A 23,441-nucleotide genomic window follows, 5' to 3' on the forward strand; every position below is an offset into this window, starting at 1 on the left:
AGATCCCCATCCGCGGGCGGCATAAAAAATAAATAAGCCTGAGAGCAGGCGATAAGCATGAGGAATGAGTTGGTATGGCGCAAGGCCGACAAAAACAAGAAAATTAACAAAGTAGTTCTGAAGTGGGAGCATGGCACCGGCCGTCAGGTGCGTCTGGCTCGAGGCTCCGAAGCCGCTGTAATTATGGTTAGGCGTCTCCGAGTCGCGAGGTGGCCGGTGATAGGTCCCCGAAGTGGAAGGTTTGATCCCAGAAACGTCCACAATATTCTCCAGTTGATGGGGACAGGTTAAGGTGGAATGAAGCTCAGCCGCTTCCCACCCAGTTGCTCGGGACTTATACCCCTCCTGGGCAACGGGTCCCAGGGAAACCTCCTCCAAAGTGGCCATGCGTTTCCCGCTCTTCTTCGAAGACTTCGAACCAGAGGCAGACATTTTCTATTCTGTGAAAAACAAAAAAGAAAGAGAAAATTCCAGCAGTTACGTCTCATACCAAACCCTAAGTCGAGAAAAAGGGAATGGGGGTCCCCTAACCGCTGGAAAGAGGCCCCCTCCGGACACGTGTCACATGGGAAACCCTAGAAAGATTCCCTGAACAAGTGTCGGGTGCAGTAAAATCGCAGAAGGTGGTTTTACACAGTAAGGGGAACAGAAAGAAAAAGACCCTATTCTATGCCCTAAGCAACCGTTGAACGAAGAACGTATGGTTTTCTTCAACGAAAATGCACAATAATAACAGAGGCATGATAATGGCGATCCTACAACTAAAGCAGTAAACACGAAACAGAATACATGAAGAACCCAAACACTTGCATACCTGCAAATCTCAAAATGCGAACCTTAAAAAACAAACAAAGCAAGTAAAAGCATGTCATTACCAAAGGATGCAAGAAACTTACAGTGAAGTGTTGAACTGGGGGTCCTGATTTTAGTCGAGTAAAGACGAGAAGGACTGATAACAGCAAGCAAGGAAGAACTGGGAAAAATGGCAAAGTGTTCAAAAGTTTCGTGCTGTTTTTGAAGAATTTTCTCTCTGGGAAATTCGAGCAAAAATGGCAAGGAATGGAAAGTAACCGAAATGAAGGAAAGGTGGTGGCTTTTATAGGCAAAAGTGCATGAGGAACAGGCGTCACCACCTACCAATCGAACGGTGGGGGAAACGCACGATTCAAATACCCAAAAGATCAACGGGCCAGATTGAGTTGCAATAAAGGCGGTGGAAACGTTTGAGTATCCGCCTGACACCATTAATGCGCCGCATCAATCAATGGGCATGAAATGAATCGACCTCTGCAAAAAGCGAATCGCTGCATTTAATGCCATCATTAGACGCACCCTCACGCGCCCCAAGCTCGTGCCGGGAAACCGAGGAGTCGGCCGGAGACACCTCTGCAAAAAGCGAATCGCTGCATTAAATGCCATCATTAAATACGCCCCCACGCGCTTTGAGCTTGAGCCAAGGAATCGAGGAGTCAACCGGAGGCACTTGAGCAAGCCTTGGTTTATTTTCCAAGTAAACAAGGCTTGGGGGGTAAATGTTGCCCCTGATTTCACCCAATATACGTGGACCAATCGAATAGGGACACGTGGATCAGACAACTTGTAAATATTTGCTAAGTCTTTGTATGCCACAAGGAAGCACCCTGGGCATAGGTCCCGGAGGAGGCACCCGGAGTGCAAGGTGCTCCCGGAAGCTCGCATAACATAAAGCCTCTCCGTGAGGTGTCAGGCTTCTCCTGAGCAATCAAGTCGCATTTAATGCTGCATGGGAGGAAGCGTGTTGGGGCTGCAACACGCAATAAAGTCTGACGGCACAATCTCCAAACAGCAGCGCCACAGTAATGATCATTTAAGTCTGGGCCGACTACTACTTCCGCGAAGAGTCACATCAATCACAAGGCAAAAAGGACATTCCTCATAAAAACCCTACAAAGACTGGTGGATTTGACCATGCATTACTCATGGTATATTCATTGGGAATACCCAACTTTATGGATACTTACAGATACGTTTGTAAGAACAATTCTAGGGATTACCCCACCAAAACACTATAAATACCCCCTCAAAGCTCATTAAATGGGATCGAGAATCTTGGGCTGCATATGAGCAAGAAGAGTAAATACTCACCAAGAACATTCTCTGTATTTATAAGGGTAACATTCTCTCAAGTGTAGAATCTGTATTAAATACATCCATTAATAACAAAGACTCGTGGACTAAGGCTCATTAACGCCCCAACCACGTAAAAATCCTTCTCTCACTTTCTTACAGCTCAATATTATAATCATATTTTGGTAGTTGCCGAAAATCTCGGTCAACAATATAAAATTCGAAAATCAATCTAATAAAGTTTTAACAATACGAGCGATACCAAAAAAAATCTTATTAAAAACTTTATCATAACATATATACTAATCATCAAGTGATTATATTGAATTGTCCCTACAAAAATAATGTAATATACACATATTACTTATATTTATATTTATATATAAAAAGATAAAAAATTATATTATAAAAATTGATAGCTTTTTTATATATAGTGTGATTCATTTTGAACTGTAATTATTTAAAATTAAAAATCAAATCGCACCGCAAAAAATTTTAAACTTAACGTAGATTGTCTATTCAGATTATTGACAATTAATGTGTCCGCACATAATTTTTTTTTTTTTTTTTTTGTTCTATTAAAAGAGAAATCTAAAAAAGTGGGAGACTTTTCTTCACATATATATAATTGCTTCATTAATGATTACTTGCACTGTAAAAAGCAATAACTAGGTAGAATTGCTTTAAAGATTGGACACTAATGTAGGGTATAAAGGTAATTATAAAATAAGATTCTTTGGGGATTTATATTTGCACTCCAAAAAAATATAAATACACCCCATATCTAATTAATTCTCCCCATTTTAATTTTAAAATCTTAACTTTTTTATAAAACACCCCATTTTGTTACAAAATTAGGCCTTCTTTAAATAAAAAAATTACACCCCACATTTTTTCACCTCCCTCTCCTAATTAACCTCTCTCCATCCTAATCTATACCTGTTACAACTTTCAAAAAAACAAGAAAATAAATCTATTCCTGTTACCCATTTTCTGATCTCACATAGTATAGTATGTAGAATTTTATACGGTACACAAAACAAAATCCATGTGAATACATTTATGTATACATTTTTAAAACTCAATTATATATATTAAAACGGTGACATCTACAATGTATTTGATTCTAGAAAAATATCAAACCCCATCACCAATCAGAGAAAAAAATTTGAAAGCTATTAACTAAATGGATTCATGGTATATAAAATCATATACATAGACCAAAATAACTAATTATATAATTTACTTTTCTATTAAATGATTAATGTATGGATGTACTTATTAAAAAAAGAATGATTTTATAAAAAATTAATTTCAAATTATCTAATTTTGTCATCTCAAATAATGATAAAAATGTATTAAAATTTTTGGAGTGTACTTAATAATATTAGGGGTGTAAATATAACTCCCCCATTCTTTTCACAGTTCATTTTCAAAAGAAAAAACGTGGAGCTGAATCATTGTTCTTTTTTTTTTTTTGGAAATGTGAATCATTGCTATTTATTAAAAAAATGAATTAATATTTTTTAATTAATAAAGTGCCAACTTATTATTAAATTTTCTCTACTAGTTAACTTTGTTTTAGTTGTAGCATTATTTTCTCACTTAATAATTAATTTTATTTTACTTATTTATTATTGCTTTACACGTGACATGTAAAATGAATTAGTATTTGCCACTAAATATTCCTCACTTAAACTTTATTTATGAATATATATATATACTAGTATATTGTTACGTGCGATGCACGTATGCTATATTTTATATTAAGTATTATATTATGAGTTCGGAAGAAAATAAATGAATCAAAAATAAATAATATTTAATTTAGAGAGATTTGCATAATAAATTTAAATTTAACATTTAAGTCCAGTATAATGGAGTTTAAATTAAACTACAAATATTAGTAAAAACATATTGGAAACAATAATAATAAGGTTATAATATATGTTGCATTTGTTCCAGTTCAAATATTACAAAATTAAGAATAACTAACACTTAAAGGAACATTCTCACTACCAAGAAGAAATCCAGGGCCGGCCCTGACTTTTAGTGGGCCATAGAAAAAAAAAATATTTTGGGCCCTTATTTAGAAAAAAATATGGTATTTTTCAAAATCAGTAAAAAAATGGTATAATTTTAAAAGGTAAATATTTTTTTTTGGGCCTCTGGGATAGGTGGGCCCTAGGCACAGGCCTAGCCCGCCTATGCCCAGGGCCGGGCGTGAAGAAATCTTAGATATTGAGTCAAAAACAGAGCATAATCAAAATTAATGTGTACAAGTATTCCTAAGAAGCTACCACTGTCAGCCTACCAGATGTCATGAATTTTAACAATGCTAACTGAAATCTCATCTGCTCATTATAAAGGTGTAATTTTTACCAAAAGTGAAATTGGAATGAAGCCGTGTAATTTGTTAGAGAGATATGTGGGTAAGATATTTTTTTTAATTTTGAAAAAGATTGTTTAATTTTTTGGGTTTAATTATTGGGTTTATTTATTTGTTAACGTTTAACGTTAACAGTCTGTTAAGTTAATAGGCTAAATAAAAAAAAGAATCGTTAAACCAAGAATCGTTAAACCAAGAATTGTCGTTAGATAGACACTTTTAATATATAAAGATACTAGGTGGATGTTACGTGGTAAGCCACGTATGATTAATTTTATTTTAAGCTTTAAATTAATCCATCATATGTTAGGTAAATTTTGACTATGTATGTACATAACGTCCCTTGAATAACATATCAAAGTGTTGCTGCTGATCAACATCAGTGACACACATTACCGACTCTGTTTTCTCTTTGTTAAAGTCGATCCCTATGCATTGCAAGAAGCAATAGCTTCATAAATCCAATATAAAAATATAATTTCATCAAAGTACTGATATAGCCTAATAGATTACACTTAATATTATAGGTAATAACAGTAGTAAGAACAAGTAGAGAACACCAAAACAATAGCTTATAAATCTAATATAAAAATATAACTTCATCAAAGTACTGATCTAGCCTAATAGATCACACTTGATATTGCAGAAAAAAAAAAAAGAATTACAGAAGAATATCACAGGCCTATATTCACCTTCGAGAGGCCTAGACTCTCCATGATACAATTAGAAACTACTCAGTTCATTGAGTAACTCTCACTCTTCCTACATTCACCTATTAATAATATCATTCACCATAATAACTCATCTACTCATTTATTTACTTTCTTTTAACATATTCTACTGTTTTAGGGTCTAACAAGTACATCCATAATCAAATAGCATGACTGTAAAAATACACTAATTAAATACTTAGATTAAGTCAAAGAAAGTGAATGATTAAAGGGTATTTGGACTAATAATAATACATGAAATGTTAACAAAAACATCATATAAAATAACAACAAACCACAAAGCCGTGAGATCAGTTGAAACTATCATCACTCTTCACCACATTGAGGGGAATGATATAACCCCTTCAATAGAGATCACAGAAGCATCCTCATCTTCCTTTACAAGTAAAGTTGATCCAACAAGTGCAAACATAGTGCCTTGTTGACCTAATATAAAAATATAAGGACAAACATAATGCCTTGACACTGAACTAAGAATTTGTATTTCAGTCCTTACCTAAAAAATTATTTTGAAGCTAAACAAAAATTTACCATGAACAAAAGAGAGTTATCAAAATCTAAAACTGCTTATACCTAAAATTACCATATGTCTTTTAGGAATTTAGATATGGAGGTGCGTTGTTCCTCATGTCCTGCAACAAATAAACAAACATCATTAGTTAGGAGAGTAAAACCAATAAATAAAAACCAAGCAAGATGAAAACATACCAGAGACTTATTATAAGCCCTTGAACTCTGTAAGTCTTCTAGTCAGTTTGATTGGAAAATATTAAATGACCAGAGACTTTAACCTACACATAATATCTCTATTCTTCTAGATTATTCAAGTAGTTTTTTCTTTTATGTCAATAATTCAAAGCAATTAGTGTATAATAATCTTACAAAGAGTCTTCAATCATCATACATTAACTTGAGTCCACACATATTTTCTTTGCTACTTCTTCAAATTTGTAAACAAATGACAAAGTTAAATAGTATGCCTGAAAAAGCAAAAATATAAAGCATATCAAAGTTTTTATTTAATATCAAAGCATATATACCAGTGTAAAAATATATAACATTAGTTTAATCTGGTTATCAAAAAAACTTTATTCAGCGAAAAAGAAAAAACACCAGTTTAATCTTCTTCCAATTCGTAAGAAAAGTCTAAACTAATGACAGAGGCATGACAATCATACTTTAAGAAGACCCCCATTAAGTTAATGAAAATTCCAAATAAAGGAAAGCAGTAATTTTCTGTGGTTAAGAATTGAAAATAGGACTAAAAAACCTTTCTTTAGCAAAGAAGGAGAGAGATAGAGAAAGAGATTACAGGGCAACAAAACACTTACAAAGTGAAATCAAAGTAAAATGATTAACTCAAGAAACTGATCATATACAATACCAAAAAATAAAGAAATGTTAAAAAATTGGATTCAAAGCATTTTTATATGATCAAAGTTATACTACAAAAGCATATCATAGCAAGACCCAACTAAAGATATCAATGACATAATTGAGATTTTTAGTCTATTAAACAACATAATGCTAATTATTAAAAACCCAATTCATAATTTAGCCATAATTGTCAATAAGAAAACCCATATATATAATCTAATATAAATAACACAATGCCAAATCAAAAATTAAAAAACTCATAATAATGTAGAACAACGGCAAGATAATTGAACCCTAAACAAATTATCTATATTGATTATTTAGAGGATCACTTACCAAATCGAAGATGGACGTCTAAAGGGATGTGAGCCAATCTTAGGAAGTGATATTAAGGAAGTGGGGAGTGGAATTTGGCTATAGTAAATCTTTAAGAGATTTCTTATTTGTAGAAGTGTAAACACTATATACAATAATTATTTCAAATACTAATGAAACCCTAGACACAGTTCTACAAGTATCGCAGATAAAAAGAAAAAAAGAAAAGATTGGTATGTTCAATTTGGGGAAATACCAGAAAATTGGATTCAATTGAGTTATCGTGGTATAAGGATTGCTTAAACTGATATTCTTCGATGAAAAGCAGAGAAGCAACATGTCTCAAATTGTCGTAGGCCGTGGCTGAGAAGCAACATCGTTTCACTTCTAAATAGTACAATAACAAGTTATTATAAATGAAGAAGTCGACTCCAACTGAGGGAATAAAATCGATTGACCTCCGATTGGGATTGGGAGAGTGAAATGGAGGAGTCGGTGAAAGTGTCGGGTTCGTCAGGCTGTTGGTTTCGACGATCTGCGATTGGGAGTGAGAATGGAAGGGAAGAGTTAAGTGTACAGTGTAAATGAGTTAGGATTTTGAGGGTTTAGTTTTATTTATCGATACAATCATTCGCAAAGTTAACTGGAGAATTAAACCTACTAACATCGTTAAATTTAACAGAATATTCTTTTATTTTTAAAGTACATTCTGTTAAACCAAGAAATATCGTTAGATAGACACTTTTAATATATAAAGATATATATATATATGTATATTGCCTCAAGCTTATTTTATGTTATATATATTTTTGTTACAATTCTTCTCATTAAAGTTCATGTAGTCTGTCTTTTAAAAAAAATAAATAAATACATAAATAATAAATAGATTAACATGTTACTTTATTTTTGGTTCACTACTCAATACTTAGTTAATAAGATAATAAATAAGATTTTTGTCCTCCAAACTATAATATTTAAGTATAGTTTTATCTTATAAAAGTTTATCTATTGCAAAAATATCTTCCAAACTATGCAAATCGTTACAAATATACCCCTCCAGTTACAATTTGATTATGTGGCTTTTTAGTTCCTTAAAGTTGGTCACCGCTCCACTATTGTCACAGTAAAGTACCAGTAATTTTTCTACTTCTGGAACTACTTCTAGATCATTGTAGAATTTCTTCAACCTCTTCTTTAACGGTTTCACAAGCTGCTATATATTCAGCTTCCGTGATTGAATTCGCAATATTGGTTTGCTTAATGTTTTTCAAAACTACAACTCCACCACCAAAAGTGAATACTGACCCAGATGTTGATTTTCGACTATCTTTGTTTGATTGAAAATAAAAATTAGTTTACCCAGTAGAATTTAACTCTCCACCAAACTACACAAGCATGAGACTCTCGTTCTCCAAAGATACTTGAGAATGTGCTTTATAGCTATCGAGTGCTCCAAACTTGGATTAGATTGGTAACGACTAACAATCCCTAGCATATATCAGGCCTTACACAACATTGCATACATTAAACTCCCAACTGCTGATGCATAAGGATACTTTCTCATGTCTTCCATCTCCTGAGGAGTCTTTGGACATTGGTCCTTGCATAGAGTAATTCTATGTCTAGACGGTAAGTGTCCTTTCTTGGAATTATCCATCGAGAATATTTCGAGCACCTTATTGATATAAGTTTCTTGAGAATGGGCTAATGTTCTTTGCTTTCTATCTCTATAGATTTTAATACCGAGAACATAACTTGCTTCTCTCAAATCTTTTATTTGAAATTTTTCGGCTAGCCACTTCTTTACATGTGATAACCTTTCTACATTATTTCCAATAAGTAGAATATCATCAACATAGTATTTATATACACATACTTCATCTTTATTTTGTTCGAAGCCATACTCTTAAATAGTCATATTAAATGTGATATTCTAATATCTAGAGGCTTGCTTCAATCCATAAATGAATTTAAGCAACTTGCACAACTATCGATCTTACCCTAGTAACAAATATCCTTCCGGTTGTTTCATATAAATGATTTCATCAAGATTAACACTTAGAAAAATAGTCTTAATGTCCATTTACCATATCTCATAGTCATAAGTGACAGTTATAGAAAGAAGAATGCGAATAGATTTAAGCATTGCCACAAGAGAGAAGATTTCATCATAGTCGACCCTATCTTGTTGTGTGTAGCCTTTGGTTGTACAAGCCTTGCTTTAAAGGTCTCTACCTTCCCTTCAATATTTCTCTTTTTCTTAAAAATCCACTTACACCCTATGGGTGTAATATCCTCATGTGGAGTTTTATATTTCTAGACTTTGTTGGTGCACATAGAAGCTATTTCTTGATCCATGGCATTGTTATACTTGTCTGAGTCAGGGTCTTCCATTGCTTCTTTGTAAGTCAATGCATCATCATTGTCTGTGTCAGAGATAAGAACATGTGCTTCATGTTCATAGTGGACAGGCTGTCTCACAACCTTCCCACTACGACGATGTACCCGGATTTCTTTTTTAGGAATTGTGGTAACTATTGTCGGTCGTTCAACTGGTGCTGAAATTGATGGTTCAAAAATCCATTCATTTTTTATTTCCTCAATAACCACTTGATGATTGCGTGGTTTGTGACCTTTCATATAGTCATGTTCAAGAAAAGTATCATTTGTTGATACAAACACTTTATTGTCTTGATGATTATAGAAGTATGATCTTTGAGTTTCTTATGAATATCCCACAAACATACACACTTCAATTCTAGGAGAAAGTTTCCCAGTCTTAGGTTTAAGAATATGAGCATGACAACCCCAAATACGGAAATATTTCAAATTGGGTTTTGTCCCATTATATAATTGTAACGTCCCCACTTCAAGCCTCTATTGGGATTTTACACCCACAAAATAATGGCTCTTATACACGCGTACGTCACTCTGGCTGCTTCCTGGATTGACGACTGACCCTACAGACTAACAAGAGTATATTTCCAGCGTGCATTTTCCTCACTCGCACACTTCCTTAGAAAACTTCCCAGGAGGTCACCTATCTTGAAATTACCCCAGGTTAAGCACGTTTAACCGTGGAGTTCTTTCATGATGGGATACCAAAAAACAGATGCACCTTGTTGATATAGGTAGTCTCAATCAATCTATTTAAGTTCTCTTCAACTATGTAGTCCAATACCTACACAGTCTCAGAATCATCACACTTGACCTTCCCCAGGCGATGTGGGATTGCACAGCTTACCTAATATTTCTCCTTATGGATCACGGGATTACTGACTGTCACAATTACAATCCATTGTGACAATCAGTAGTCTCTCGTTCCATAGCTCATAATTTAGCTAAATTGGTTCTCTCTTTTTTATGTTGCTATGGTTTAGTGATATGGACTTCTTGTTGGGATTATTTTACCAGGATCTAGATTTACTAACAAGTATGTTGATTAACATCATAAATATGAATATCTCTAATACGATGAAATTAAACACATAAGAGTTTAGAAAAACCTGACATTGGTTGCAGCAGAATAATATGACTCCTTCCACTCAAATCTCTAACCCTTGTTCTTTTCTGTCGTAGAGTATTATCAAGACCTGAGCTTGAATCTCTTTCTCTCCTTCGAGTTTGGTTACCACCGTCTTCCACACTATGACTGAGTACTTGACTTGCTATGTGTGGGCATGGCACTCTATCACTATGGGCGAATTCATGAAGAACAATGAAGGAGGGTTCGAAAACTGTATATAGGGTGTCTCTCATCTACTAGTCGTCTGACATAGTTAGAAACTAGATTTGGCAGGTTGAAAGTCAATTGGATGAGATAAGAGCATCAAGTTCCTTTTATAGTGTTTCAACTAGCTTAGGTTTGAATCATATGGATTAAAAAAGAATCAAATATTGGGCAAAAATTCACTAGAGTGGTCGGCCCCTTAAGGGCCTTTTACTAGTTATAATTTTGTCACTTTATTTCAACCACTTATAATTCTTTCAATAATACCATATTTTCCAATTTCAATCCTATAAATGCTAAAATTATTTATTTAATAATTATAATTAATCATCAAATAAAATTACCATTTAACTATTTATTAATTAGACCATACAAAGTCTCTTAATTAACAAATAGACTCCAAAACCTCTTTTCTTGACAATTAAGCCCTTGCTTAGCGAAAATTTATAAATAAAACATAGTCTAATTTTAAAATTATAATTGATTAATTAAAACCAATTAAGTGAGTCTGCAAGTAGTATTATCTCAACTAATGAGGGGACCATGGGCCTATATAAGCGAGCTTCCAATAAGTAGATCTAGAATTTACCAAGTAAATTCTTTAACTTATTAATTCCTCCTTGCGCCACTATAGATTCAGAATTATACTCTCAATTATATAGAACGCTCTATATGTCAAGATAAAGGGAATATAGATCGATGCAATCGCTTTTTATGGAATAACTCATTAATTACGTAAGTATCAGAGTATATTTGTAACCTGCTGTCTGTAAGGTCTTAGGCGAGGAGTCAATATACAAACTGGTGCTTAGTATATTAGCGAGAAACCATATATCGCTGAATGCGAATACCGAGGCATCAAGGACATTACACATAGGAAGACGAAAGCGACACATATCAATTCTAAAAGCCCTTAGTGTATAATGTACAAACTAAGTGTAATAGTCGGGTTGCCTCGAGACCAAGTAAGCGATGTGCCTGTCTCGCTATGGGAAGGCTTCTTGTAACTTCATCTAGTTAACTTCAGTGAGGCTTACAATCCTGACGAGTCAGAAGATAACATTCAAACAAGCTTCGAAGAACTCTTTGTAAATAAGAACTGCGATCGTCACAAGACATGCATCGACGACCTCTAAAGGAAAAATGGCCCCAGCTCTCTTTTAAGATCACTGGAACCAAGCTTCTGTTGAGACATCCCAACATACCACAATTAAAGACGTGTTTAAATACACGATCATTTTGACCCGGTAAAAGTGGAAAAATCACAGCTATATGATTTTCAAATAATGACCGCATTTACATTACGTGATATGTAATTAAACCCCGTGATTTTAGGGGATGATCGTTGTAAACAGATTACGGTCAACTTTGTAATTAACTGCCCACTATGTAATTATAAATAGTGGCAAACAAGATCAAAAAAGAGACGAAAAAAACTCATACGAAAAAGGCCCTAAGCAAACAATCAGAAATCTTAATAAGATTGACTCGTGGACTATGCAGAATTTTCACTGCAAAACCACGTAAAAACCCTGTGTGTTCATACTTTTTATTTTATAACTTTTATTTTTTCTGTGTAAGATTATCACGGTTGGGCTCAAATTTAGTTAACGAAAATCTGCGTAACACAATCTTAATAGTTAAAGATTCTCTATAGATGATCTACACTGAATATAAACAAATTTATCGTTCTATCATTCAATGTATTCTATTCTTAAAACACTTAGCTACCTATAAATGATATTTAAGTAAACTAATATAATTACTGAAAATGAGGCCTCAATCATTTATCTCTATAAGCCAAGCTCGACGAAAATTATCGTTTCACTTCTAAATACTTATAGAAGCTAGATTCCATATTTATGATTAGCGCTCCCACTCAATTGAACTACCATGTCCTTAATCTGTATGTCACGAGAAGATCCAATTAGTCGACTTTAACGAATAAATTGAAGAACATAAATAATACAACTAAGATTGAACCTAACCATATCAGGATTAAGGTCTATAGACCTAAGATCAACCAGCGATATTAACTTAGAAATATATAACGGTAAGTTTATGATATATTATCCAAGTTCAATATCTGTCCAATCCAATGTATACTTCATACATCCGATATTGGTATACTTTGTCAATGCCCTGGAAAGGACATAACACTTATCCAAGGTGTAAGTATACCTTATCGGTGATTATCATGTCAGTCTAAATCCAGTGTACTGACAAATCATGGACTTACTTTTGAACATATAATTATGATTATATTTTACTGTGTTGACGGCACTATAATCATGAACAAATATATATGTTCTAAACTTAATAGAATTTATACATTAAACATAATTATGAAATAAATTATGTGAACCATGCAACATAAAATAATTTTTGATCTTATATTAATTAGTATAAATCTAATTATATTAAAATAAGATTTATTTAGAACACTAACCCAACCCTTCTTAGTTGTATATGAAATTTTTGCTCTGTGATGACTGATTACAGTTTCTTTTTAATGATATTATCATTTTGTTAAAAAATGCTTTATAAAAAGACCGGACAATAACGATAAAGCAAAATACTAAATAAAAAAAATGTATGACTGGAATTAATTATTTATAGCATATAATTATTATGAACAATAATAATACAAAGCACGAAAAAAAGCATATATCCAGATGATGAATCATGACGCTGCATGTGATCAGGGGCCAAGATTTGTCATAATTAATCCGAAATAGTTTGATTGAACAAATTTTATTTTAATTATTAACTATTTAAATATATTTATGAAAGCTGTCGTATATATTCCTAAAAAATAATTTCTTTATTTTCTTTGTGATTATTACATAACAAAAATACATTATGTCTTTTTCAATTTTTTGACATATCCCCATTTATATATATTGTTGTTAGGACTAATAGAAACAATTGTACATTTGGAAATTAATTAAATCATCATCATCTTATTAATTTAGCCATGTGCAAATAGTTGATCTCCACCGTTGATCTACCTATTTAAACAAATAATAGCACATACAAAGTTTTCATTTTTATAGAGAGATAGAGAAAGAGGTATAACATGGGATGTGACAAGGGATTCTCCAGCAGTTACATGCTATTGAAGCCAGAAGAAGTGAAGTTTTTTGATCTGATTAGAATCTTGTTCTCAAGTAACGTAGAGAAGAGAAAGTTTGTGGAGTTTTGTCCGGCAGATGGAGCGGCGGCGGCTGCGGCGGAGGAAGTGAATTTCCGGCGAAGATGGATGATTTTGGTATCCATATTGGCACAAAAGTTTCTTCTGTTTACATCTAGGCTATTGGTGTGGTTGGGTTCTGGTTTTGAGATGTGGCTTAACCTTGTCTCTCTTAATCAAAATGTGGCCCGCCTTATCCTCAATTTCTTTCAAGGTACCTAATTAATTACTCAACATTATTATGTATATAGATATAGATCAATCATCGATTTTAAATGTTCTATGAAATTTTCAAATGTTGTTAAAATGCTTTTTATATTATACAAGAATAATAAAATCTAGCTAAAAAGCTTCATCACTCCATCTGATCATAAACTATAAAGCCTCATGCATGAGCAAAAAATATTTTAGTACATTAATATTTCTCTTTTTCTAATTTCTTGTTCACACTTTATAAAACTTTTTATGTAGGTGGATCATTCTTATTTTATTGCATTTTATTCTTATTTTCCGTAGTTAGAGAAATTATATTTCAATTCTTTTTTATCTGATTAATTGCATATATACTTTATTTTTTAAATAAGTAAAATTTAAAATATATAATTAATTGTAAACACGAGTATATAATGAAAACATAGCATACATGCAACTAACCGTATAAATCTTATATTTTGGTACTTTGAATGAGTGAACCCCGATCTAAAATAATTAAAATATATTAAAAATATAATATTTAATAATATAGAAAAAAAAAAACCTAAAAATTAATGTATAGTATAAAATAAATGTTTAAAGTAAAATAAAAATAAATGCATCAAATCATTTAAAAAAAATGATTAAGGTGAAGGGGGTTTGAGAAATTAGGTGAGACCCAAGATTCGATTGACGGGATCTAGATATTACTAGGCTTTCTAGTCTCAATTAGACACTCATATTTGACACAGAGTGTTGCTGTAGATTAATTGTATTTGTATTATTTAATACAATATTATGTTTGACATTGAGACTTGTATTAATAATACGTTATATAAAATTATAATATTTTTATAATAAACTCGATCCTAAACTCAATCCCGATCTAGACCTGAACTCGGAGCCGTACTTGGACCCACACTTGAGATGTCTTGGATCTCGGACCTAAACCTCTGATCCTGAATTTTGGACCTTGAGCTTGGACTCGGAGTTTGGGTCCGAGGTTCGAGGTCCAAGACCGGGTCCAAAATCCAAGTTTACATCCAGGGTTTGGGTCTGAGGTCTGGGACCGGAGTTGACCTCAGACCTTTTATAATAATATTATAATACAAGTTAATACGTATTATTTATTATGTATTAAATAATATGATTCATATTGCATTAAAATATAAGGTTGTAATGATTACTACAATACAATACAATACAATATTTTATTTAAGTATAGTGCTATTTATTATTTAATACAATACTACTTAAGAACCCCAAATGTGCTAATCATCGAAACTAATTATTTAACGTAGCTGCTTAAGGCCCTAAGCCACATATCAGTTTCCATTTTTCTCTACAGATAAATATATATATATATATATATGATATTATTGGTGATGACAATTCGATCCTCACACACACAATGAACATTGTGAAGTAGTTGCCACTTACTGTTGGCGGTTGACAGTTAATTCCTAACTGTCTAGGTGTCATAGGAGTTAGTTAACTTCCTAACTAATTGTACCTAACTAACTGCCGAGTATATAAGGCATTAGTTAATCCTAGTTTAGTTAGCTTACTCTGAATCAAGACACTTGTATATATGTAAATATATTACTGATTCATTCAATAAGATTCATACAGTTTTACAACTTGTGTTGGTTGATTACTCTGTTTTCTGGTTTTGGTTACTGAGTTAGAGTTCTGTCCAAGAACTCAGGTTGCATGAGGCAACAAATCGAAGCTGCATTCCTAACAGTTTGGTATCAGAGCTGGACGGGTTCTTAGGCTTGATTCGAGAAAGGCCAAGCGTGACAAGACGTGAAGAACATCCAGGGAAATTATGGGAAGTGCTAAGTTCGACTTGGAGAAATTCACAGGGAAGAACGACTTCGGATTATGGAGGGTGAAGATGAGAGCATTACTGGTACAACAGGGAATTCAAGATGCTCTTCTTGGAGTTGAGAAGATCAGAGACAAGACTGAGAAAGAAAAGATCGAGATTATGGAGAAAGCACACAGTGCTATAATCTTGAGTCTTGGTGACAAAGTCTTGAGGGAAGTTTCAAAGGAAACTACAGCTGCTGGTCTTTGGACAAAACTCGAAGGTCTGTACATGACTAAATCCCTTGCAAATCGATTGTTCTTGAAACAAAAGTTGTATTCCTTCAAGATGCAACCTGGAAAGGGAATTGAAGATCATCTTGATGATTTCAATAAAATCATTCTTGATTTGGAAAATATTGATATCAGCATAGAGGATGAAGATCAAGCAATTATTGTTCTTAACTCACTTCCCATGGAAAGTTATGAACACTTCATAGATACTATGATGTATGGGAGAGATTCCTTGACTTTGGAAGAGGTTCAAAGTGCTCTTATGTCAAAGGAATTGAAAAGAAAATCTGAGTTAAGAGAAGAACAACCTGGAGAAGGATTGTTGATTGTTCGAGGAAGGACTGATCAAAGGGAAAACCAGTACAATCAAAACCAAAAGAAAGGAAAACAGAAAGGAAAGTACAAAAAGAAATGCTACATTTGTCACAAGACTACTCATTTTAAGAAAGACGTCCGAACTCAAGAACCTGAATATGAATCAAAGAAACAACTATCACCAAAAACATGGAAGTGCAGATGTTGTTGGTGTTTGGGATGACAGTGATGGATATGAAAGTGCAGGGGTGTTAGTTGTTACAAATGAAGACTCTGGAGTAGATTGGATCATTGATTCTGGTTGTTCATTTCATGTTTGTCCAAACAGAAATCAATTTTCCAACTACAGAAAGATTGATGGAGGAACAGTGAGATTGGGAGACAACAGATCCTGTGCTATAGTTGGAATTGGATCAGTAAAGGTTCAGTCATCAGGAGGAATCGAAAATGAGTTGTTACAAGTCAGACATGTACCAGAAATCAAGAAAAATCTCATTTCAGTGGCTATGCTAGACAAAGATGGATGCTCAATCAAGGTGGAAAATGGTGTTCTTAATGTCAAAAGAGATGAAAAGATCATCATGACAGGTGCTATAATGAATGGTGTTTACATCTTAAAAGGTAATTCTCCCTCAAATCTAATTTCTGTTGCTTCTAGAGAAATGCATAATTCCTTTACACTTTGGCATAAAAGACTTGGTCATGTAAGTAAAAAGGGATTAGAAGTTCTAAGCAATAGAGGTTTACTTGGAAAGAATGTAATCAAAGACTTAGATTTCTGTGAACAATGTGTCTATGGTAAATCTACTAAGATTAAGTTTGGAATTGGTTTACATAACACAAAATCTACTCTAGATTACATTCATTCAGATTTGTGGGGACCCTCAAGAACAATGTCTAGGGGAGGAGCTAGATATTTCTTGACTTTCATTGATGATCATTCTAGGTATGTTTGGGTTCATATACTCAAAAATAAGAATGATGCTTTCAATACCTTTAAAGATTGGAGAACTTTACTTGAAACACAAACTGGAAGAAAAATTAAGAAGTTAAGGACTGACAATGGCTTAGAGTTTTGTGCAGATGATTTCACTAACTTTTGCAGAAAGAATGGAATAGCAAGGCATAAAACTGTTCCTAGAAACCCTCAACAGAATGGTCTTGCTGAGAGAATGAACAGGACCATTCTGGAGAGAGTTAGATGCTTGCTAATTCAATCTGGTTTGCCAAAGGATTTCTGGGCAGAGGCAGTCATGACAGCTTGCCATTTAATCAATAGGTGTCCATCATCTGCAATAGATTTCAAGACACCAATTGAAGTGTGGACAGGGCATACTGCTAACTACAATCAATTGAAAACTTTTGGATGCATAGCATATGCCCATATCAGACTTGACAAGTTGGAACAAAGAGCCAGAAAGTGTGTTTTCTTGGGCTATCCAGAGGGTGTTAAGGGTTATAAGATGTGGAGCATTGAACCAGGAAATCATCAGAGATATTTTGTTAGTAGGGATGTTGTGTTTGATGAAAGTTCTGTTTACAAGGATACACTAAAACCTGCAACAAGATCTGAAAATGAAAGCTGTTCAGAGAGATCCAGATTTGAGGTGGAACTTGGTTCAAGTTCTCAACAACTAGATCATCAGTCTGAGATAGAAGATGATGATGAATCTGGAACACAGCTAGATGAACCAGTTGGTGAAATCGAAACAGATGCTGACACAGGGTTGCAGCATTACCAGTTGGCTAGGGATAGAGCCAAAAGAACTTCAAAGGCACCTACCAGATTTGGCTATGCAAGCATTGTTCACTTTGCTCTAAATGTTGCAGAGATGAGTGAGAATGAGCCAAAGTCTTACAAGGAAGCTATGAGTTGTTCAAATAGCAAGAAATGGGGCACTGCAATGGATAATGAAATGGATTCATTAGTGAAGAATAGGACATGGATTCTGGTAAGAAGACCAAAAGATGGGAGAATTATCAGTTGCAAATGGGTTTACAGGCATAAGGACATGATTCCAGGGTGTGACTCAGCCAGATTTAAGGCTAGATTGGTAGCAAGGGGATTTACACAAAGAGAGGGTATAGATTATACTGAGATATTCTCACCAGTGGTAAAGCACACATCAATTCGAATGTTATTAGCTTTGACAGCTATAGATGACTTAGAATTGGAACAAATGGATGTAAAAACAGCTTTCTTGCATGGAGAATTAGATGAGGAAATTCACATGAAGCAGCCAGAGGGTTATGAAGTAAAAGGGAAGGAAGACCATGTGTGCTTACTTAAGAAATCACTCTATGGTCTCAAGCAATCTCCTAGACAATGGTATAAAAGATTTGATGAATACATCACCAAATCTGGTTTTAAGAAAAGTGTTTATGATTGCTGTGTGTATGTCAAGAGTGCTGGTGTTAGATCTGTGGTGTTTCTTTTGCTATATGTGGATGATATGCTAATAGCAAGCAAAAGCAGTGAAGAAATTAAGAAGGTAAAGGGGTTACTAAGTTCTGAGTTTGATATGAAAGATCTTGGTCCAGCCAAGAAAATTCTTGGGATTGAAATACTAAGAGATAGAAATAATAAGAGCCTAATTCTATCTCAAAGTGATTACATCTCAAAGGTTTTGCATCGATTTGGGTTCTCTGATGCTAAACCTGTCAGTGCACCCTTGGCACAACATTTCAAACTATCACAAACTCAGTCACCTACCACAGATGAGGAGCAGAAACAGATGGAAACAATTCCATACACTAATCTAGTGGGAAGTTTAATGTACATTATGGTATGTACTAGGCCTGACCTTTGTCACAGCCTAAGTGTGATCAGTAGGTTCATGGGAAATCCAGGCCTTGAACACTGGAATGCAGTTAAATGGGTTATGAGATATCTCAGAGGAACATCAAGCATGGGACTCAAATACATGTCAGTGTCATCTAAGCAAGAAGTGCAGGGTTTTGTCGACTCTGATTATGCAGGAGACACAGACACTCGAAGGTCACAAACTGGCTACATCTTCACCTTAAATCAGTGTGCTATAAGCTGGAAAGCTAACCTGCAATCCATAGTTGCATTGTCAACTACTGAAGCAGAATATATTGCTTGTACAGAAGCAATAAAAGAAGCAATTTGGCTTAAAGGTTTGAGCAGAGAGATGAACATTGATCAAAGATGTATCACAGTTTCGTGTGATAGCCAAAGTGCTTTGCACTTAAGCAAGAACCAGATGTATCACGAGAGGACCAAACACATTGATGTTCGGCTACACTTCATCAGAGACATACTTGTAGAAGGCAAAGTAAGGCTTGAGAAGATAGCATCTGAGGATAATCCATCAGACATACTTACAAAGGTAGTGACTACAGCAAAGTTCAACAAATTTCGAGATCAACTTGGAATTTCAGAGCCTGCTTAATCACTACCGTGAAGCCAACTTTAAGTGACAACTAAGGTGGAAATCTGTGAAGTAGTTGCCACTTACTGTTGGCGGTTGACAGTTAATTCCTAACTGTCTAGGTGTCATAGGAGTTAGTTAACTTCCTAACTAATTGTACCTAACTAACTGCCGAGTATATAAGGCATTAGTTAATCCTAGTTTAGTTAGCTTACTCTTAATCAAGACACTTGTATATATGTAAATACATTTTTGATTCATTCAATAAGATTCATACAGTTTTACAACTTGTGTTGGTTGATTACTCTGTTTTTCTGGTTTTGGTTACTGAGTTAGAGTTCTGTCCAAGAACTCAGGTTGCATGAGGCAACAAATCGAAGCTGCATTCCTAACAAACATCCAAGAACAATAAGTAAAAACAAACTCCAATGTCAAATGAACACAAGAACTTAGCTGAAATAAATAGCTTTATTGCTCTGTGTCCAATCTGAATTTACAAGTAAGAGATTAAATTGTTCTAATTACACAGCTAAGGGTATTTATAGGCTTATACCCAAAAATAGAAACTCTTAACTTCTAACTGCTACTCATGTATAACAAACTAACTGTCAAATTAGTTTGTTCTTGATTTCTGAGATGGCACATTACAAAGTCACACAAATTTGACAGACTCTAATAATTATATACCACTAAAATTTACTCTCTTTTTTTGACATTAGGAGAGTAATGTATTTGAACTTGGAATCTCTTTTTTGAAAGAAAAAGTGTGAATCACTAAATGAGATTATTTCACTCATTAATTCGCCAAAAATTTTACTTTTGAATTTGGATCTTTAATCAACTAGTCTCTTTCAATTTTCCTGTATTGTTTTCTTTTACATATATAAGTCAAAAGCAAAGTAGGCCACCAATATAAACTCAATAATAATGCCCACAATATTTATACTTGTGTTAAAAACGAATGAAAACTCCAGAAGAAAACAATGTATGTAAGCTTTTTTATCCATATTTTAATTTGTACCATATTGGTTTTAATTAACTATTTTAATTACCTAACGCTACCATAATATATGCATTCTTCTTTTTAAAAAAATGTAATGAAGAAAACAAAAATGATTATGTTGTGAATTGTGGAATTAATTTGGACAGGGAAAGTGGTAAAGCCAGATAAAACATCAGAAATGTTCGTGTCGTTTATTGGAAATTTGGACAAGAGAATGGATCTAGACACCAACATCAAATTTGGGGACCCCAGATATTATGGGTCACTCTCTATGATGGCCTCTAAGGCATCCTATGAAAACACTGCTTACATTCAAAATATAGTCAACCATCATTGGAAGGTATATTTTTTATCACTTAACTTTAAGACCATTGCTATCGGACACTAGTGGTGTCTAACACTCTTATGACGTGTCGCTTTACGATTGGCTAACGATACTCCCTAAAAGTTATTATATTAAAATGGACCCGATACTAAATTAGACCAATAGATATATTGACACGTAGGAGACTACTGGCGCCTTTAACATTTCTGTAACTTTAATTAATCATCATTAAACTTAATTAATTTTTTGTGCATGTGTTCTCAGATGGAGTGCTTAGGAACCTACGACTTTTGGAACGGTAATTAAAGAAATAAAATATAAATGAATTTTACGATCATATATAGATATATGAATAATTGGAAATATATAATTTAATGTTTGGGTTTTTTGTCCCTTAGAATATCTAGAAAAGCCATCCACACAAGCCTTCTTACTTCGAGACAAGGGAAACGACCATGAAACGATTGTCGTTGCATTTAGAGGAACTGAACCATTCGATGCTGAAGATTGGTGTTCTGACTTCGACATTTCTTGGTACGAGCTTTCTAAAGTTGGCAAAATCCATGGTGGGTTTATGAAAGCTTTGGGCCTACAAAAGAACCTGGGCTGGCCCAAAGATATTCAGGCCCAAAACGACACCGATTTGGACAGGGAGCAGCAGAACCGCCCGGCTACTGCTTACTATGCCATTAGGGATAAACTAAGGGAGTTGTTGAGTAAAAACGACAAAGCAAATTTCATATTGACAGGGCATAGTCTTGGTGGTGCCCTAGCTATTCTTTTTCCAACTGTTTTGGTATTACATGAGGATGATTTTTTGTTGGAGAGATTGGAGGGTGTTTACACTTTTGGGCAACCTAGGGTTGGAGATGGGCAATTTGGGGAATTCATGACCAAAAAATTGAGAGAGCATAAGATAAAGTATTTTAGATTTGTTTATGGTAATGACATGGTTCCTAGGTTGCCTTATGATGACAAGGATCTCTTGTTCAAGCATTTTGGCACTTGCTTCTACTTCAACCGCCACTACCATGGAAAGGTAAATAACTAACTTATATTAATCTCATTAATATTAATTTCGAGTAATAAGTCAAAAAATATAAACATTTTCTTTAATGAAATAATTGGTAACATGACATTTTTTTTTTTTTGAAAAAATAAAAAAAAAAAATCAGGTGAACCGATAAAATAACTTTAAAAAAGAGATCTATTTGTCAAAACAAAAAGAATATATAAATTATTTTGTTAAATATTCTCATAAGTGTATGTGTATCCCACAAGATATTGACAAAAGAATTAGCATAATTAGCTAGTGTTTGTGTGATTAAACATATATGATAAATATTACTGCAGATAGTGGAAGAAGAACCAAACAAGAATTATTTTTCACCCCTAGGGGCAGTACCAATGATGATGAATGCATTTTGTGAGTTGGTAAGAAGCTTCACTATTCCAAGAAAAAAGGGAAAAGAGTACAAAGAAGGGAACTTCTTAAGATTGTTTAGGATCATTGGTTTGGTAATGCCAGGCATACCAGCTCATAGTCCACAAGATTATGTTAATGCCACACGATTAGGATCCTCGAATATCTTCCAACAACACCCTCCTCATCATCCTCCTTCCCCTGAAATTGTATAGATTATTAGAATATACTATTTATATATATATATATATAACTCTGATTATGTTAATATTACTACATACTTTTGTTCTTAATTGAACTTAATTTTGATATGCATATGTTTTGTCTTGTGCTCGATAAAAAAATATTAGTATACTGGTTTGGTAACATTATTTGTTGTCCTTCAGGATTGCACTAATCAACAACCTAGAAATAATTATACATAATAGTTTATAACATTATAAAAAGATAATTAAAAGAAATATATCACCAACAAGATTTAGAAACTCCTTAATATAAGTGTTCAAATAGAACTTAAATTCTGTGTGAAAGTTGATATATAATATAAGAAAGATTTCAAGGGATATCATTTTTGTTTTTATTTATTTATTTGTTTTGCCGAGATACTTTAACGTCGTCCATGACAGCGTCCTGATCATGAGTGGTGGGCTTAGTGACGGCATTTGAAGTAGCCACCATTGTTACAGATACAATTTGGCTTAAAGTCTTTCCTCAACTCTTAATAAAAATATCAAATTATTTGCCGAGATTTTTGAAAAATCAATATATTAGAGTAAGAACTAATAAAATGAATCAAATAGATGAAAAAGAAGATGGATATTTTTACGTAGTTTAGGTATTA

General features: G+C 33.7%; 1 protein-coding gene across 1 annotated transcript; it reads left to right on the forward strand.

The window, feature by feature from the left end:
* Positions 1-13,578: 13,578 nt before the first annotated feature.
* On the forward strand, positions 13,579-22,915 carry LOC115712028 (triacylglycerol lipase OBL1). Its single transcript, XM_030640231.2, has 5 exons — positions 13,579-14,055; positions 20,999-21,192; positions 21,442-21,475; positions 21,576-22,216; positions 22,531-22,915. Exons 1-5 carry the CDS (start codon positions 13,728-13,730, stop codon positions 22,813-22,815), a joined length of 1,482 nt encoding a protein of 493 aa, XP_030496091.2. The 5' UTR covers positions 13,579-13,727; the 3' UTR covers positions 22,816-22,915.
* The last annotated feature ends 526 nt before the right edge of the window (positions 22,916-23,441 follow it).

This window comes from Cannabis sativa, chromosome 4 (genome assembly GCF_029168945.1).
Source record: "Cannabis sativa cultivar Pink pepper isolate KNU-18-1 chromosome 4, ASM2916894v1, whole genome shotgun sequence".
Classification (NCBI taxonomy): domain Eukaryota; kingdom Viridiplantae; phylum Streptophyta; class Magnoliopsida; order Rosales; family Cannabaceae; genus Cannabis; species Cannabis sativa.

Bases quoted from the DNA above. Each gene is read 5' to 3' on its own strand.
- LOC115712028 (XM_030640231.2), top strand. From the start codon at position 13,728: ATGGGATGTGACAAGGGATTCTCCAGCAGTTACATGCTATTGAAGCCA. The intron at 21,476-21,575 runs GTAATTAAAGAA...TTTGTCCCTTAG, and splicing joins AACCTACGACTTTTGGAACG to AATATCTAGAAAAGCCATCC. The intron at 22,217-22,530 runs GTAAATAACTAA...ATATTACTGCAG, and splicing joins ACCGCCACTACCATGGAAAG to ATAGTGGAAGAAGAACCAAA.